Source organism: Periplaneta americana, chromosome 17 (assembly GCF_040183065.1).
Source record: "Periplaneta americana isolate PAMFEO1 chromosome 17, P.americana_PAMFEO1_priV1, whole genome shotgun sequence".
Classification (NCBI taxonomy): domain Eukaryota; kingdom Metazoa; phylum Arthropoda; class Insecta; order Blattodea; family Blattidae; genus Periplaneta; species Periplaneta americana.
The window spans coordinates 66,955,185-66,976,444 of NC_091133.1; the positions used below are offsets into that span (position 1 = coordinate 66,955,185).

Sequence of the window (21,260 nt, forward strand, 5' to 3'; positions counted from 1 at the left end):
AGTGCAAAGGTTAAAATTCACTTAAATCCTGAAACCATGCAAAGTTTGTAATAAATTTCGTTGGTCTCTTTCTTCCACTGTCTCCTTCCCATCTTAGCCTTTCTTGCCCCTCTCCTCGTAGTACCCCTAAGACGGCATTCTGTAGAAGATTGTGAGGATTAAACGGAAAGCTGGAAAGAAAAGACTACAGTGACGTGGACAAAGTACATTAATTTAAAATAGGGAACGCTTAGAGGCGAGTTCATTTATTTATTTACTCTTTAATTAAGGGAATAAAATTACGTTGTATTCAAATGAAGTACCCTCCGATTCGTTTTGTTCTCTGTTGCAGTTCACCCACTGATTAAGGTCTCGAATCAACTCGTCGCCGCACCGGTTGGAAGCAACGTGGACATAGGATGCGACGTCGAGGCGTCTCCTAAGGCCATGAACAGTTGGTACAGGGACACAGGTAGGCCACTTGTACTTACCGAACTACATAAGTAAGGGAATTATGATATTGTGATAAGAACTTTATGCTAGAATAAGAATTACATGGAATACTGGAATAACCGTTTTGTGTGTAACAAATTTCATCCGTCCTGAGTAGAACAGTGTCTCTAGCAAAGTAAATATCTTAATAAAATTTACTAGTAAGATTCATCATGTGTACTTATATACAGGGTGTAAGGAGTATAAGTGCCGTCCTTTTCACAGTCGTCGGGGACGGTCTACAGGATTAAGAAATGTCCATACAACATAGGGTCAACACTTGATAGTTTTCCCATAAAAATTATTTTCTTATTTTATTTGCATTATACTGCTTACGTCGTTAGTAAAATTACGAAACCAATTACATCAGTAGATATATCTAGCAAAGAGTTAATATTAGTTTAAAGAAATATTTGTGTGTTCTATTACGTTTTCGTGAAATTAATTAAAAATGCATGCTTAAATTTGTTAATATTCAGGCGTGAGAGACGTGGCAATACTCTGCACAGACGTAAGTACGAGTCAGCTGAGTTCAAGCTCCCTGTCCATAGCTCTACTTCCGAACGGATGACAGTTCATTACAGAGTATTCGATTAACAACTTACAATGTCATTCACAGTTCAGGAATATCATATGTTATTAATTTATGGAGAAAGTCGTCGTAATTCAAGTGAGGTAAGAAGGATTTGTCGTCAACGTTTTCCTCAAAGAAGGTTACCTAATCGGCGAAGTTTTGTACCAGTTTCTCAACGATTATTAGAAACGAGAAGTCTCCTAGCCCGTTTCGAAAATCAGACAACCAGAAATTTGTTTAAAAATAATACAGCTTTACGGAAGCGGGAGAGATTAAAATGTTGCATTAGAAAAAAGTTCGTGTGATTTTGTGCAGAAAAGAATTATTGTTTACTTTTTATACATACAATTAAAACAATGGAGCAATATTGTTACATAAAATGTAAATTTACCATAATGTTCTATTAATGAGATTGAAAGTTAGTATTTGCTGCTCGTTTTATGTAAACAACAACAATATTGTCATGGTCCGCTCCTGTATTGCAACAGAGCATCTGTTTTGTACCGGTATGTCTTTACCCGCTTGAGCTGTAGGCCTACTGTGTACTTCTAAACCCCTCTTCCCCGCTTGAGCTGTACTGTGTATTTCTAAGCCCCCTCCTCCTATCCAGCAATGTTGCAAAATGTGTAATATTGTAAAATTTAATAATTAGTTAAATATTGCAATTAGAAAAAAAGTGTAAGGACATTTTTTCTTCCTTATGACATGAATAATCATTAGTTAAAACAATGGAATTTATACTCTTTACTCCCTTGTATGTGTTTATAGAATGTGAAAAATGGCGATCGTAAAGAATGCTTACGAACGACTACAGATCAGTTTCAACTATATCGTCGCTTTCCAACCTGATATCTTGGATACACTTGCCTGGTGAGCTAATTTTCTTAATGTTCTCATGGAGACTTAAAATCCTTCCTATTTTTTTCTTCAGTTAGAAGCGATATGTGCGTCTTCATTTTTTTATTAAACTCAGCTCATTTCTCTCACATTTTTGCTAAAATTCCCGAATGTTGAATCAAATACAGTAGTTGTTAAACGACAGGATTTTTCCATAAAAAGAGATCATGACGCTTTTTTGTTCTTTTTTCATAATGTAGACTACGTATACTATCATAATATATTATGAATATTCGATGTTCCAATGTGTACGGAAACTGTTGTACCTTGAGCATAGTGTACCTTAGACAATTTTTTTTCTTTCAGATTTTTGCTGCTACCTAATTGATTGAAATTGAAATTGATTGTAGATAACGCCGCTAGGTGGCTCTGGTTATAGTTTCGGTTTGATTGATTACAAAATGTGAATTCTGTGGACGAAACATTTTTTTTTTTGCTACCAAAAGTAAATATTTTGTTCATTGTTATATATTTTCTAACATCAAATCAAATTGTATTTGTAACTATCAATCAAGTACGGTGTGTTCCCTATCATCTGGTGAGTAAATATACATGTTAATTTCCATTACTTATTGTCATCGCTAGTTTAGGCAGCCATATTTGTTTAAATTTGCACCCTCTTGTATCTTGGATCATAAAACATCTTGTACCAAGTAACATGTTCCAAGGTACACTATGCTATTTGTTTTTGTTTTAATTTATTTTAAGATCATGCCACGAAGTACGTTTGGAGTTAGGACAGGGCTGGGCACCAAGAGCTAATCCTGCTCTCTCACGGAGAGCCATATGACTTCTCTTTAATCCCTTTCTTCCCCGCCGAACACCGCGCAGCGTTGATTCCGTGACGGATGAATATTAAGCGTCCCTGTTTAGAGATTGGATTCGCTCCTGGTGACCATCCCTGTGTTAAGAGGACCCCAATTGATCCGGATGTATTGAAGCAGTTAAAAGAATTAAAATGTCAATCAGAGAAGCCTGAAAATGATGGCAAATACATTACTTAATTATTGTGAGTTTTTACAGCTATATTTGCACCTATATTCCCTGTGTTTCGATGTTCAAGAAGGTGTAATCCAAGGTACACGAAATTCTTGTACCATGGAACACTTTAGATATCCCTTAATTTTATTTTATTTTTTTTCATCCTTAATATATCTGTAAAATAGGAAAATACCTGTAGAAAGTTATAAGGGAATCTTCAATAATTATTTGAAACATTTTTTTCATGTTAAAAATTTCATTTCCGAAATTAAAAAAAAAAAACAAATTTGAAAAGTTATTCAAGCTACAACAGTCTCTGCTACTGCATTGCCGCGAATTAAGTGAACTGCATAGAATGGAACTCAGCTATATACCGATGCTCTAACCTTGACGTCCCTTAAGCCTGTGTTATCTGTTCACAGTGCGCCATACAAAAGAGTTCCACGATTGATCCATGTGAACTGCATGCACTATTTCTTCGGCAGCCGTATTCAAACTTTAACAGTAGAAGTCCAAATGCATTTATCTCAGCGAAATCTGTTTCCTGTACAATACGGATTTAAGTATGGCCAGTGAGATAATCAAACGGTGATAGTAGGGCAATGAAAAAATTGGAATTAGAAGTGAAACCGTACCAGTCGAAAGAAATTTGTTCCAGAATCAATTTTATCCATAGGCCGTAACTGGGATTTAAATCTTGCACCCTATGATAGTCTACTGTGTAATCCATGACCCGATATTTAAAATAATAATTGTAATTGAGAAATAAAATGTTTGTTCTATTAAAACTTGCTCTAAGAAATGCTATAAAAATATTCATATTTACTCCTAAATATCGCGCTTTTCCAGTTTTCATTTAAACACTTGTGGAGTGGTGGGTTGTTTTTTGCTTCAATAAACTGAGGTTCACGATGGGAATCATTCACACTGGGTGGGATTTTAATTAGGGGGAATTTTGTATTGAATGGACGTTACAAATGTGTCTATACACCAAACGTTTAGTATGAAAAATTGCGTGCCAATTTTTGAAGGTGTTACTTTTCATTACTGAATTTTTTTTCGTGCTCATTAAACCCTACACTAATCATTCCGCTACATCCATTCATCTTCATCATTCATTCATGGATGCAGGACACTAAAAAATCGGTGAAATTTTTCACAGTTCATTGAATTTCCATCTGATTTGTGACGTAACTCGAAGCGCAACAGCATGAAATTCTATAAAAAAAAAAGTACCAAGACACGTATTTAATCTCACACTTTCATTTTCTTGTTGTGACTGAAATTCGATCCAACATTTACACATTGTAATTAAAGAAATGAGTGTTTAGTTTCTACGCGCGGCAGAAGTGAAACGTCTTAAGCTGTAAATATGTAGCAAACTTTTTAATTGTTCTTGCAATGAGAGACGATAAATTATTCAACACTGTTATACCACAGTCTAGTATATACAGTCACGAAGATTGAGTTGTGAGGGTGCTAGGAACAATAGACTGTGCCGGTGTTATTTCGCATTGTCTGTAATGGGGCGATATTAGCGATCCTAGTGGTTAGCAACTATCTATGGATGCATATTTACTACGCATTGATCTTCGTGACTGTATATACTAGACTGTGGTTGTACTCCGTATCTTCATAACTTAAAAATGAAACACTTCGCTTACGACAGCTAAAATAAGATATCAAAATGAAGCACACAAAAACATATAGAATGTTTAGAGTCTGCTTTTCAAATAAGGTAAGTATATCTAAGTTCGCCAGGTCTCCAAAGTTCGTCACTTGTCATTTCGTCAAGTACGATATTTGGCCAAAAGTTGACAGCAGTAACTTAATCCATGATGCGTTAGAACTTCGTTGAATATGCAAGGTACATTATCAATATCTCTTGCTATGAGGTAGTTGCCATATTGTCTTAATTGTGATTGTCGGTATAATATTCTATCATGTATAATGATATAATCTATTTTATTATTTATTAGTTTATATATTTTGTTTATACTGTAATACGTATTGAATACAATTAGTTCCATATACCTTATTTGTTCGCTTATTTATTTATAATAATTTATTATTTATTTATTTATTTCATTATTTATTTATTTACTTGTTTATTTATTTTTTATTTATTTATTTATTTCATTATTTACTTATTTATTTAACTATTTATTTATTCATTTACTTATTTATCCATTTATTTATATATATATATTTATTTCATTATTTATTTATTTATTTACTTATAACATTAACTGGCATGTGTATTTAAATGTTAGTTTTTGCGTTATATAATACTCGTAGTTTTCCCATTTTCTTATGATCTTACTTTTATCTGCATTGTTTCTATCGCCATCATTATGATTGCTGTAATGTTAAACTGATCTTTTAATTTCTAATATTATTCATCATTTATGAATCTATGTTTAATGTTTAATTATTCAGATATTGAAAGAAACTCCAATTATATCGCACTCGGAAGTGCGTTGAAAAATCTTCGATACAACTTCATTTTTATTCAAAGTAAGTCTCACAGGTGTACCTACGATTTCATTTCAGTTATCAGTTTTCCATAAATAACAAACAAATTAACGTAAAGATAATGTATAATGAAACTGCGATGTGGGAAAATCACTTGGCAGAGTTCTGAACTACTGGGCTGTAAATGTAAAATTCATTTGGGAAAATAGCGGCCAATGGCAGTCTGCTACGCAGAAACCGTTCTTGGTCACTCTGACAGAGAAACCGGAACTGTCGAAAAACCACGAAAAAGTTTGTCAGTATATTTTTTTTACCGTTTTTCCAATATGCCCTGTATGCGCGTGTGTTAGCTGCTCTATAGTAAAGTCGTCTCGTTACGTTAACTCCAACAACGAAATAATATTTTCGCTGGCCTTCTTTACAAGACAAAGACAGACGAGAGAGAGAAAAAAAGGAAAAGACGACTAAACCGTATGCACATTTATGGCTTTCGTCTAAGGTTCTTAGGATTGCTATAAAAAGACGTGAGCTCCAAGCCGTAGGTTATTTGTCTCACTCTAGTTCCTACTGTTCCGCTAAAGGGATTTGACGAATTTTGAAGAATAAGAGTCAGTGTTCTAGAATTAGTAACTGTATTATAAAAAAGAAAGATTCTATCCAGCGCGGCTATGGTTTGAGTCTTGGCGTAACTCAGTGGTTAGAGCACCCAGTGCGTAGAACTGGGAGTCTCGGGTTCGATCCTCGGCGCCGGATCGAATTTTTCTCCATTAACAACAAATAGTAACCAGAACACATAATTCTGTAGGACCAAAAAAATTAATCTTCACATACTTGAGGTTCCTCCGGGGTAATCCATTAAGAGCAAATGCTGTGAAATTTCCGGAGTTGGACCCTGGACTCATTTCGCTGGCATTATTACCTTCGTATCAAACAGACGCTAGATAACCACAGCAATTTACAAAATGTCGTAAAAAACTACTAAACATTGACAGTTTAAAATATTATTATTATTATTATTATTATTATTATTATTATTATTATTATTATTATTATTATTATTATTATTAGTCAGTCTACAATGCCTTTTCACATTTTCTGACAGCCAAATATTAATTTACAGTCACTCATAAATGTATCGCACTTCAAGATACCACTCCCCTCTATCTCTCTATAGGTCCTCTCCTAATTGTCTTCTTTCCATAGCTTCCAGAATGCCCTTTTTCCACGTTGTCATAGGTCTTCCTCTTTTTTTTTTCTTCTTGATGGAGTCCAATCACATGACAACCTTGGTAATCTTTCCGTATTCATTCGCATCATATTCTCATACCATATTATTTTGTGAAAATATCCTCTACAATATCATTCTTAACTTGCATTTTCTCTCTGATTATATCGTTTCTAATTTTATCTCTTCTTGAAATGTCTGCTGATCGTCTCCAATAATCCATTTCTAAGGCCAAAAATTTATTTTTGAATGCGTTTTGCAATTGCCAAGTTTCTGCCCCGTTTAAAGTTGTACTTCTCACAATTGATTTATAAATTTTATGTTTAGTTTCAATTCTGATTTTATTATCCCATAATACTTGATTAAGAGTGGATATTGCATATTTTCCTTTCTTCATCCATTCTTTCATTTCTACATGGTTCCTTCCATCATCTGTGATTGTAAACACCTAAATATTTGTATTTATTACTATATTTCTTGTGTTAATCTATTTTATAATGAATGAAGATATTGTACAGAGTTCTGAACTTTACGTATATCATCATAAACTGAACATAAAACGTTCTAACATAGGTTATACAATCCCAAACATGTAGTTCATAGAAGTTTATTTTATAGGTAGGTCTGTGTCTATATGGAACCCGAACCGTAGACAATCATGTCATCAGAAGATCTTGTTACGATTGGCACGCTTGCCACAACCCTCTCGTAGTGGCCGGTGTCCTTGACAACACTGTTCTAAACAACTAATAATAAAACACAAGCCAAAAGAAAGGAAAGATGTGGGCTGACCTAAGAAGCGTTGGGCTGAAGTCAAACAGATCTAACGACCATGAATGAAGATGTTGACGAGGATGATTCTGACACTATTCCTTAAAGCATAATATTTAAATTTTTCCTGTCATTCTCATTCTACCAAATCTCCATTACCGTTTTAGCATTAACCTACTACAATACTACCTATGCAAAATAGCGTTAAATAAATTTAATTCTGAAACAGGATCTGCTTGATCACGACAATTAGTTATGAATCAAGTCTTGAAATTGTTGTAATACCGATTTTTAAATATAGGCAGCGATAGGCGCGTATCATTAAAACCATAACATGAACGAGATGCTACATGGCAGCTACTTTCCCGACCAGTTTCCGATGGTGCAATCAATATGGCTCTCGTATCCGGATGACAAGGCTTGATAAAAGCTGCTGAACACCATAAGTGACCTCATTACCCCCGACTGTAGGCCATCCCTCCCGGACTTGGTGCTTCCTGCTGCTATGGTCAATGCCGCACGACCCGGCCCTCTATCGGAAATCGAACCCACCCTCAAACACACCCTCTCTTCTATAATTTGAAGCCAGTATTTCTGCCCAGAAAATCAGCGAATTGTTTGTTGGAAAGAAGTGTTATTGTTTGTTGAAGAGTGAATGTCCTGATTTCTGCATTGAGATTGAATACTAAAGTTGTAATCACAATTAAAAATTAGGAAAAATTGTAAAAAAGAAACTAAAATATTTGTATGAATCGTATATTGTCGGGTCCCTAGGATATTATATGCTGAATTATTTCTACTGTAATTTCCTTTGCGAATAATTCTGAAATATCGTGGTAAACACAGTCTATATGAAATATGGCGCAACCCGACTATTAACAGATTTCCTCTATTGCAAATGCACTCGCTAAGAGTGGATGAAAAAGGGGATAATCTGAAACATTACTTTCTGTTACAATAAATCACTAATGTAATATTGACTTTGAAGTGTCGATTTTCATAAGTAGGATAATGTTGAACATTATATTATTTTAATGATTATATGAGATTCTCTGTTCCTCAAAATGTAACCTATGGATCCTAACACGTGTCAAAAATATTCACACTGCTGCCTATACTTACTTACTTACTTACAAATGGCTTTTAAGGAACCCGAAGGTTCATTGCTATGCTAGGTTTGAAAAAAGTACATTAAAAACCAATGTTTTGAGTTAACGGAAACAAAAGAAGTAGTTTCAAAGAACTCATGAATATAACTAAACTATTCTTCTAACCAAAATTAAATTCATGTGACATTTGTAAGACTCGTAAGACCTTTTTGGAAAATTTCGTTAATTTTGATTAACTAGTTTTCAATGTAAAATATTAAAATGGTAACCAGTCGACCTGGTTGGCGAGTTGGTATAGCGCTGGCCTTCTATGCCCAAGGTTGCGGGTTCGATCCCGGGCCATGTCGATGGCATTTAAGAGTGCTTAAATGCGACAGGCTCATGTCAGTAGATTTACTGGCACGTAAAGGAACTCCTGCGGGACAAAATTCCGGCACATCCGGCGACGCTGATATAACCTCTGCAGTTGCGAGCGTCGTTGAATAAAACATAACATTTGTAATGGGGTCCACACCTGTGGAGTAACGGTTAGCGCGTCTGGCCGCGAAACCAGGTGGCCCGGTTTAGAATCCCGGTCGGGGCAAGTTACCTGGTTGAGGTTTTTCCGGGGTTTTCCCCTCAACCCAATACGAGCAAATGCTGGGTAACTTTCGGTGCTGGACCCCGGATTCATTTCACCGGCATTATCACCTTCATATCATTCAGACGCTAAATAACCTAGATGTTGATACAGCGTCGTAAAATAACCCAATAAAATAAAAAAATTTATAATGGGTTATGTGGCCAGTTCCTTTCTCTCCCTAATTGAATTAAAGTTCAAATTTGAAATTAGAATTGAAATCATTAATTTTCATATCCTTCAATAATAATAATAATAATAATAATAATAATAATAATAATAATAATAATAATAATAAGGATATCACATAGAGGATCGTTAGTCTCTGTTTAATTCATTCGCGAGTTTCTGATTTTATGAAGTTTGTATCGGCCATTGACTGTTCAGGACGATTAATACCTGTTAGGCCCATTCTTAGTGAAATAGCATCCTTAACTGTCTGCGAATCACTCATGAAGGAGTACGTTGGTTGCTGAGCGAGCTCGCAGTGAGTGTCCAATACCTTGCAGGCCGCCATCCACTACTCTCAGGTTATTTATCGTTTCCCGTATTTATCTCGGCCGGGATTACACTGCGCGCCGCGCTCCTTTCTCACCACAGCCACCAAATCTCCGGGGACTTGCAGGGGAGGGGATAGGGACTAGGGGATTCCCGCTACTGCGCATCCTCTCAGCAACTTTACTGCGGCCGCACGAGAGGAAGAGAGAAAGAGAAGCACCAACTTGTCCTGTGTAACCTCACCAACACCTCGCCTGTTTGCATATATAATGGTACGTTTAGTGAAAACAAGAGAGTTAAAAATATTCACTCCCCCGCCCGTGGACTCTAAAACAGCTTCCACAGAGTTTAAATCACGGATACCAAAGAAGAAGGTATTTCTAGATAGGACTGTACATTTTTGGGGATTCTTCGTAAATGAGATCCAATCTGCCACCGAAAGTGAAAGATAGTTACTGAAAAATGTAGATTTGTTAATCAGGGTACATCGGAAACTATCTGTTACGTAGGTAGTGAGCCAGTTATCATTTCCGACAGGTAGTTGGGTCATACACTGATACAGGATACACTGAGAAGGAATTTTAATGTTCTTAAGCATTTGAGCTAGATCTTTGAAAATTTATACAATTATCGTGCTGTATACAAATAGCCTCTGTGCAAAATTTCATCTCATTTTGTCAAAAACTATATTAAACGTGAGAAAGGAAAATTACGCATAAAAGTAACATAATTGTTGTAATTCAGTAGTTTGGAGATGTAATTGTGGTAAATCGTATTTAGTGTGATGACAATGAGTTTAGGAGAACTTGGAAATAGAGGTCAGTTAGGAAAGTAAAATGAATCTATGAGTTTAGGAGAATTTGGAAATAGAGGTCAGTTAGGAAAGTAAATTGAATCTAGTCATGGGAAACTTAAAACAGCGTCGAGTTAGGCCTATTTAATGTAGATATCAGTAGAAGTTTATGACAAAGCAGTAGGCCTAAATCTTAGTAAATCATGTAAGGAAGTTCAAAATTGTTGTTTGAAATTTTCTGCGCATACCTTTCAAATTCCCTGAACCATAACTTTCTTTATACTTTTTCAGATTAGTCTTCAATAATTAAGATACATTGTTTTTATAGTAAAATATAAGGACAGGTAAAAATTGTTATGTGTAGTACAAAAAAGAATAAGGACGGGTATGGAAAGCAAACTTTCTTAAGCACATCTTTAAGAAGGCACAGAGAAATATAATGCACATAGTACAAATTTGGAGACGTAATTGCACTTATAGTAAAGCAATAAGTAAGAAAAATACAAATAGTGTAAATTGAGTTCAAAATTCAAAGTGCAATCCAGAAATCGTTTATGTAGAAGTTAAGAAATTTAGTCATATCGCCTCTTAACGAAGATTGTAATGTTGGTTTTGTAAGTATTACTTTTAATGTCATTTTTTTCACCATATGACGATAGAGCTTATGTCACTTTAGAGAATTTCGTAGTCAGCAACATTTTAAAGAGACAAACGAATGAAAGTCGTCTGGGTCTGAATGAATCAATATTGAATAATTATTAAAAAGGAAGGACTACCGTTAAAGTTATGCCTTTTTCATTTTCTGAATACACACTAGATAAATGGACAAATACCAAACATAATCTTGTATAAAATGTTATATCCATATTGAAGAAAGTTATCGTAACAAACCTACAAATTAAACAGATGTTAGTATTTGGACGTCAGTATGTAAATTACCAATGCTGGTATTTTAAATAACAGACCAAAATGCATTGCTGATACCCCTTTATTGGAAGAGAATGGTTTTATATGAGGACGGTCATGCATGAATAATATTTTGTAATTATTATACAGATAAAAAAGAGTGAATATAATTTACAGACTTTTATAGCTTTCACAGATTTCGAAAAAGCATATGATAGAGTCTAAAGAGAAAAATTATGGAAAATAATAATTAAAGAGGCTATACAGCATGTCTTATAAAGACTATCAAAGTTTTACGCCAGTGCACAGAAATAAAGTTGATGGAAATATTTTTATAGGACAACCCATTTTTAAACGAATCAAGGTCTAAGATGAGGATCACTCTTTTTTAACACATTGTACATTGACGATGTCATACTACATGAAAAAAATGTACTCAGAGGGAATAAAACTCAAACAAAAGGCTCAACATGCTGTTACATTCAAATGATATCTTAATAATGGACAGGAGAGAAAATAATCTCAAAATGTCAATACATCTTCTAAGGCTGATATGTGAAGTCTATAAATGAAATATATTATCTATTAATAACTTCGGAAGAAAAATAAAGAAGGTAAAGGTACGAATTCGAAATAAAGCAGTAGAAGAACTGAACAACTTCAGATAGTTGAGGTGTATCGTAAGCAGTAACATGGACTGCTGCCAGGAATTCAATAGGAGAATAGCTATGGCAAAGGAAGCTCTTAATAGAAAGAGGAGCATCTTTTGCGGACCTGTGGGAAAATACTGTAACTGAGGAACAGACTAGCGAAGTGCTATGTGTCGAGTGTGGCGCTGTATGAGGGCAGAAACATGGAAATTACGACGAAGTGAAGGAAAATAACTAGAAGCATTACAAAATAATGTGCGGTCCCGGACATTGGCCACAGAAAATTAGTAATAGGGACAATTCGCCACAGATAGACAATTCGCCACAGATAGACAATTTACCACAAATAGACAATTTGCCACAGATAGACAATTAGCCACAAATAGACAATTTGCCACAGATAGACAATTTGCCACACTATTCTCTACACATTCCTTTCCCTTCATCCTTCCCCAATCTACAGAATGAATCTTGTGTTCAGACGGTTCTTTGACGACGCTGCTTCCATCTTCTGATAACGTGACTGTTGCATTACACCCGCCACGCATGTCACAGCGCCAAACAACTCCATTCTTATTTTCTCTAAGTCTCGTGCACATGTAGCCAAGATATATTAATTTGTCAGAGCCTCTTTCTGATTTTGTGAAGCGAATTTCTTCCGCCATAGTTCAGAATTAGTTTACAGCTTCTGGATTTGTCTTTTGTTACCAGAGAAATATATTATAAATTATTGCGAATTTGAGTATTGCCTTCATATATTACAAGTTGTAGCGAATTTTAGTATATGGCCAATTGCCTTCCACACGAATTTTAATGTGTGGCTAATTGTCTTTCACACGAAATTCAATTATGTGGCGAATTGTCTTTGATACGAATTTAAATTATGTGGCGAGTTGCCTCTGTGGCCAATTTTCTGTGGCGAGTTGTCCCCAACCCAATAATGTGAATATGGAGAAAAATGGAGCGTGTGAAATGGACGGAGAAATAATAAGTAGACTGTGCTAGAAAGAGTGAATGAAGAAAGAATAATGCTGAAACTGATCAGGAAGAGAAAAACTAATTGGCTGGGTCACTGACTAAGAAAAAATAAAATTTGTTCTGGAGGATACACTGGAAGGAAAGGTGAACAGGGAAAAAAGTTTTGAGCAGAAAAATATATCAGATGATAGGAAATATTAAGATTTATGGATCGTATGCTGAGATTAAGGGGAAGGTGGAAAGTAGAGAAGATTGGAGAATGCTGAGTTTGCAGTGGAAGTCCTGCCTTGGGTGGAAAGTTATGAAAGAATGAATGATAAAACTACAGTAAAGTTATTGCTTTCGTAGAAAGTATTCCTGCAACACAAAGAATAATTATTGTAATAAAATATGAAACGATCGGACAGATTCACCATTTTAAATTTGCAGACGACTATGTTCAAGATGCAGATAACAAATTACAGAAATATCAAAACTTTTGTGGAATGATAAGAAAAACATTGAAAATAGCTAGAAAAGAAACACAACTTAATTTCTGTAAGGTTATGGCTATCCCAACATTGAATGTTGTGCAGTAAGACAAGAGGAACGAAACCACGTCCAAAAAATAGAAATAAAATTTTTACGAGCTGCACAAGACTAGATAAATAAAAAGAAGACAAGACCTGAACATCCATGCAGTAAATGAAGTAATATCTATATAGCCAGAATTTGAAATATCATTCACATATACTGGATACTAAAAGACTACCAAGAATGATAATACAATACAACATAAAAGGGAGAACATCTATAGGAAGAGCCTTAAGGGTATATGTACGTGAACGACCACAAATATTATCAGAAAATTCAGGCTCTAAATTTCTAAAATTTTATGGGGAAATGAACTCACAATTGGACAAAAATTACAAGGTACCACAACAAGACTTATTAGAACTTAAATATCTGATAAAAGTATCAAAAATATTATTAATAATTTTTTTAGAATTCACTTTTTACTTCAAATTAAATTTTCCAAAATTTGAAAATTTTTACACATATTGTTTCATAACTCCACAACCATTAGAGATAGAATTCTCAAATTTTGTACACTGATTTATCATTCATTTATACAAAAGGTAGAGTACAATAATGCCTATTTCTTTGAAAGTAGAAAAATTAGGTAACAAAATATTATGTAAATTTTAATATATTTTATATAGGACAAATAAAAATTAATTATATTAAAATAAACATGTCTGAGAGTAATCTACTTTTTAGAAATAGGTGTTTATAACATGCAGGAAAAATAGTAAAGACGTCAGAGAGACCATAACAATGCTATGCTTACCAAATGATGTAACTGCTGATTTTTTTTTCCCATACTTTGATAAAAGTGGTTAGAAAAATATTATTAGTTACCGTTTATATACATTTATCAGATATTTAAGTTCTAATAAGCCTTGTTGTGGAACCTTGTAATTTTTGTCCAATTGTGAGTTTATTTCCTTATAAAATTTTAGAAATTTAGGGCCTGCATTTTCTGATAATATTTATGCTCGTTCACGTACATATACCCTTAAGAGACGGAATTGAGACCGGGATAATCCCTAGAAAGAAGAAGCAGTGCTTCTATCACACGAAAGATTTTTAAGTCATCAGTGAATAATAAATAACCAAAACTTTCTTGTACAAATATCGTCTATGAAATTTAAATGAATCAGAATATTTGGTAAACAGCCATATACATTTATTATCAGTCTGTTGTTGATTTAGTTTCAATCTAGTTTATTTCATTTTTCAACTCAAAAGAAAATGTTACGGCTACGAGGGACTGCTTCGAATGCTGTACTGGAATTGAAAGTAATATTGAGCCAGTTTCTCGACGTGTTTCATTTAGTACAATTTTATGTAAGAAACCAGGTTGGTTACTGTGTACCTGGATTTTATAAATCTATGATGCGATGGATTTAGTTAATTTTTTGGCATAAAACGAAATTTGCGTATGTTTAAATTTTTCTGAAACAAAAAAAAAGGAGGAAATAGTAAATTCTATGGTAACGATTATACGTATTTAATAAGTTACAATGGTTTACTACATTTTGCCTACATATTCTGTTACCTTAGATCAATATGAAATTGACCATATATGTGAAATACATACTATAGCCACCGACGTAGCTCAGGCGATGGCGCGTTTGCCTGCTGATCTGAAGTTGATCTCGGCGTGGGTTCGATTCCAACTTGGGTCGATTACCTGGTAAGGTATTTTGCGAGGTTTTCCCGACCGTAAGGCGAATGTCAGGTAATGTATGGCGAATCCTTGGCCTCATCTCGTCAAATACCGTCTCACTATCACAAATTCACGCTAAATGACCTAGTAATTGTTACAGCGTCGTTAAATAACCAAGTAAAAATAAATATACACTCCGATTTCAATACTGCCGTACAAACACTTTCCTGTTAGCAGGAAGTGTTAAATAATTCAATCTATGGCACTTTAGAAGTATTTACTACAGTAGGCTACGAATCGGTATAGGAAGGAAAGAGATAAGCTTACTACACTAGCTTGTGTGGTTATGTTTTATCGCTAATTGAACTCTAAGTTTGTCTACGTATCTTGACGCTTCACAAAGATTCAATATTTGCTCGTGTGAATCTGCGTCTGCATTCCTTTAATCACGTATGTGGCGTGTCATTTAATGCCATACCTCGGTGCCTCCGTCTCTGGATTCTTGACTGAATTAAGTTGCTCTCTCGTCAGCCATCTAGCTCCAACTTCCTGGAATGTAGCTTTCCTCTCTTTTTCCTTCCATCTTACCCACTTCACATCAGTTTGTTACTTTTTAGCCTACATACTCTAGACATGTCTTCTGCTTATATTATAGTAGACTTAATTAATATTAAGTAAGATATTTTCTATTATTTTTCTTATTCCTCGTTGATTGCATTTGATTGGTAATTTTAACTGCAAATTCTCATTAAACTTGATGAGAATCTTATAAGTAATAAATAAGTAAATACAGGCTGGTCCTCCATCTTAGGGGTTGGGCGAAGGGCTAACAATCCATCACCGTAAACAAAAACTTGTCACGAATCCATACAATAAGCCTCGAATTTTTGGTGCTAAGAGAGATGAAATTACAGGAGAATGGAGAAAGTTACACAACGCAGAACTGTACGCTTTGTATTCTTCACCTCACATAATTAGGAACATTAAATCCAGACGTTTGGGATAGGCAGGGCATGTAGCACGTATGGGCGAATCCAGAAATGCATATAGAGTGTTAGTTAGGAGACCGGAAGGATAAAGACCTTTGTAGAGGCCGAGACGTAGATGGAAAGATAATATTAAAATGGATTTGAGGGAGGTGGGTTATGATGATAGAGATTGGATTAATCTTGCACAGGATAGTGACCAATGGCGTGCTTATGTGAGTGCGGCAATGAACCTCCGGTTTCCCTAAAAGCCATTTGTAAGTAAGTGCGACGTAGCCTATAGTCAGAACCTTATGATGGGTTTAAGTGAGCTCGCTAGCTACAAGTGAAAGCGTAGCAAGGAAGGGAAATTTCTCAGCCCACTTTCTTCATCCCCTGACTCGCAGGTAGGTTTCATGAGATAAGTAATAGCCTATAATATTCTATAACTACGAAGCTCGTGGATTGAGCTTGTAATCGGAATATTATCGCACTGATAAAAAATACTAGCAATTAATAATACACACTAGGTTATTTCATTCACTTCATTCCTCTTGAAGATTGTACTTACATTTAATCAGCCATGGTCTGATGAGTATGTAAACTTAGCCGCTCGCAGAGTGATTAAATTAAATTGCAAGCTTTTGTTTTGGCTTTCTGTTTTTTAAATATAAATTATTTAAATGATATCTATTGGGAATCTGATACCAGTTCGTACAAACTTCTTTACTCACAATTATATGAGCAGAATACTCCTTTAAAACGAGTTATATTTCATGAATCATATTGCATAATCCAACATTCTTCAGTAGTTTGAATGTTACCCTTTATTGACTGTGCCGAATTCTTAGGCTGTCAGCACCGCATCTTCCTGTATAGTTGAAAGCGGAGTATCAAGAAGTCCATAATCTTATTAGACTTTAATGTGCTACTCAGGGACCGAAATCTTGGTGAGAAGACACTTTAGAATAACTTAATTAAAATTAAATAGGTTACAGTTAAAGGAAATTGTGTTTCAAATATTCATGAAAGACGGTTCGACCGTGTGTATATCCTCGCGGCTGTTACGCAGATATATTCCGTCTTGATTCTACTTCCGGAATTAGTACTATAACTTAATCCACAGAATATGATTAGCATAAATTATCACCATGTACGAAGTGTAGAGTAAATCAATGTTTTCTTGCTATCCTTATTTCTGTAAGTAGAGTCGCTTTTAGTGGTGTAGCTGTTACCATGTCTGTACTTAGATTCGAGTTTTGCATGTTAAGATAGGTTACTGCTGAGAATCTTCTGTTTTTAAGAATGATAAAAGTTTTCAACGTTAATTTTTTAAAAGGAAAATAAAGAAATATATCTGCCATCGGCATGGCTTACACAGTAAAGAGATGGATTTGATATCTGAGGCTATTCTTGGGCGCGAGTTCGAATTCTGCTTGGGCCTAATGTCTCAGATTTTTCTCAATATTAAGGCGAGTATCAGGTAATTTCATGGCGAATCCTCGGCCCGTCTCCCCAAATACCATCTATTTCGAATATCGGAAGTCTCGTGTAGTAGATCAATGGATCATTGAGAAAGTAACTGTCGTTTTATTGCTACAAATAATTGATTTAGACAATTTAATTTTCATTAATGCCTACATTCCCCAAAGACTGTTTCAGGACCAATCGTGGCTTTCGCAGAAGTCATGCTATAGCTCGCGCAAGGAACGATTACGAAAAGTAATGGTGGCGTTGATATCTGTTTTGACGTGTGTATGTAGGCATGCCGAGGGAGGAGAGGTGCGGGCGGATGGAAGTACTGTCTCTTCCAAGAAGATGAACAAATGAGGACATCGTTGTGGAAATAAAGAACGTAGCAAGAGAAAAATTCTAAGCTAATTAAACGCGCAACATATGTTTACGAATGAAATAATAATAATAATAATAATAATAATAATAATAATAATAATAATAATAATAATAATGCCGTGCGATACAAATACAAACTAAAGTAGTAATGTAACTATCACAACGCAAGACTGATTCTATCGATGTTATTTCTCTTCCGACTGTACTCTTGAATATCATTCAAGCTGTCTCGTGACCTTTCCTGTCGCCCCCTCTTCCTTATCGCAGTGTTTCATTCGCATTCCTTCCGTCGGTATTCACTGCTTGCGAGATCTATACTCCCTAGGGAACCACACATTGTTCATATGTAAGCGGACTATGGAGGGGGAAATATAACGACTTTGGCTATGTTTGGAGTTGTCATTTTAGCGCCAATTTCAAATTCCCGTAATACTTCACTCAAGCGTATTTAGTAATACCAGGGCATTCGATAAGTAATGGCAACAGTGCTGTAAATCAGTGCTCCTAGCGGTGACCATTGGAATCTTGCAGTATGTAACAGAACAGCGATTCTTTCATAAACCTGCAATACTGAAAGCCTCGAAGTAACCATATTTTGTAAATACTGTATTTCTGATTTTGAATAAGTAATACAGCCCTAAAAATTATTCAGTAGGTACAAACAAAGGTGCTTCATAAAATACAAGTTGCAAGAGGAAAAAGTGCAACTCAGTGCTTTAGAGCATTACAAGAAGCTTGTGAGAAAAAAGTCCCTTCATACAGAACTACTGGAAGAGAGGCATTCGCTTTCAATCAAGAGTTGGCATCCAAAGAGCTTTAGTTTGATCAGTTTGAGAAATGATGCTGCAGATGAAGACCGCTATCTTCCAAGGATTTGGGAACCTACTGTTGACATGGCGGGGGACACTATTTGAATTATATAATGTCGAAAGTAACCTAAATAAATTTAGTGTGAAACAGTAACTATGTTGCCAGTACTTTTCAAATGCTCTAATATTAAAATATCGGTACATGCATTGAAAAAGAAAATTCTATATTCGTGCAACTCTATCTATCCATTTGGAAGTCAATGCATCTCCAAAAATGCTAAATTAAAGATCTTTAATCTATTTCGGAACAAAACCACAATTCTCCAATCATAGCACAAGGCTTTCTATATTCCTTCATAAAAATGAGTTGCCTGTAACTAATACAAATTCCCAACGTTCCATTGTCTCATTACATCTGCCGGACTTTCAGCAGTCAAATTTCTTGAGATGTAGGAAGAGTAAAAGTTGTTGACTACGTTCAGGCTGTGGAGAGTATAACCCCCATTTGAATTGAAAAATTAAAGTTTTGTAGTGATAGGCAGTGGGCGTAGATATTCGCAGATGGAGGCAAAGTAGCCCGAATTCTTCATCGATTCCCTCAATCGGATTGAAAAGGGAAATGTAATGTTGCGAAATAAAATCTTGAATAAATATTATTTAAAAAATTGAGTAGCCCCGGCCGTGGGTATAATGGGTGTCTGCAAAGACCAAGCCCACGGACCTGCGTCCTTTTAAGCCCGTGATCTGAAACCGGATCCAAATCTTTAATGGTTTTTCGAGCTCGGAACAAACAATTAGAACAAAAGCTATTTCCTGTCTTTATTTAGGCAGTGATGACCTCCTTATTATTTAAATGTAAGTTAATAGTGATATTTCACAAAATGGAGAAATTGCAAGCTTTTGTTCCATGTTTTCCCTTAGCAAATAAACCACAGAAACCTCTTTTTTAATACAATGTTGCATCCAGAGCAACAGTATATCATTTCATATTGATTAGAGCACAATAATGAGTAACAAAATGCGTCACCAATGGCCAGTGAGTACTCATTTTCACTTTACGCACATTGACAATGATAGTTATTTGTGCTGTATAACAGCCAGGAGCCAATAACAGTTCAGCACATGACAATTTCAAAACAAGAATATTAAAAATGACAGAAATTACAATAAAAGTGCATAGAAATAATTATTAAAATAATGGCAATTAAAAATATTTGTAATTGAAAATGAAAGGATGTATGTATTCATATAAATGAATATATTACAAATGACATAAAAGATAACGAGTTGTTTCTTAATGTAATATACCAATTAAATTATTACGTCATTGGAGTTGGCTTGGACATAGATATCAAACTATACAGCTAGTTTCAGGAAAGTTTCGACATCAGCTCATTAACAGTTCTCTTGTTAGTAAACTTATATATCTTGTGCATCGTCATCTGTTGTAATGGCTGAAAGATACCGTACTAATAAACACTTCCAAAAGTTCAGGAGAAATAATTGATGTGCAAGGAGGAACAGACTGACAGACGAAGAACGAAAATATATGCAGTCCACTTCTTCGATATCATTGAGGCAAAAGTCATTACCGGAGTAGAGAAATAAAAGTATAATCTATATTCATATTCATAGCATCAGAAAAATTTATTTGATTTTGTATTTCTGTACTTTCACTAACGGCTGCATTATGTAGGACAAATTATTGATAGATGTATTACTCGACCAAGGCCAGTGGAGTCCTGCAGCAGGAGCCGTGGCGCTACTGTTTCTGTGTTTGTAATTCCGCATCGCGATAGTTCACATTACGCCCGCGGCTCCACTCGCCTTGGTCGAGTAATACTGTACCTCTGATGTCGTATAAACTACTTAACATTCGTGAAAACATAGATTCTTCGAAGTTTGCGAATTTTGTTCTGTATCTGCGTTTCGTTATGGGGTCGAACTCAGAACAAAATATTTAATTGCATGTCATTAGTCATTCCAACCATTTTTGTTGTTGTGACACTTCTTTAGACAGGGTACGAAGCGAACGCTGTGAAACAATTATGTAACGGACGACTTTCTTTTCAAAGAGGTCGAAATCTCATAAATTTCAAGTGATACGTTGCTTTTAGCTCACTATCGAAAGAAATTATTATATTTTCAATCACTACTTATAAAAAGATTGAGGATGAATTATGTGACTTGTGGAAGTTACACGTTTAGTATTCTGGGGGTGTGAGGCTTTTCAGTATTTTGTATTACCAACTCTTGATAAATTTTTATTAAGTTTATTAGCAATTACGTTGTTATTTCTAATAGGTAATTCATTATTTTATTATACCGCGTGTTTCAAAATAAATATCGGGGTTTTAAGGCTTTGTAGTATTTATTACATTTAACGTACAATTATAAATAATACATGAAATGAAAGAGCAACTCAAACAGTTTTGTACGCGCATGCATTGTTTCCTCTGTCTACCGTTAGGAAGCG

At 35.0% G+C, this 21,260-nt stretch overlaps 1 protein-coding gene across 1 annotated transcript in view; it reads left to right on the forward strand.

Annotated features, from left to right (window-relative positions):
• The window catches only part of LOC138693303 (lachesin-like), a 1,195,137-nt gene that overhangs the window by 1,130,510 nt on the left and 43,367 nt on the right, over window positions 1–21,260 (forward strand). Inside the window, exon 8 of the mRNA XM_069817176.1 lies at window positions 332–451. Within this exon, the coding sequence (XP_069673277.1) occupies window positions 332–451 (120 nt within the window). The remainder of the gene's footprint in view (window positions 1–331; window positions 452–21,260) is intronic.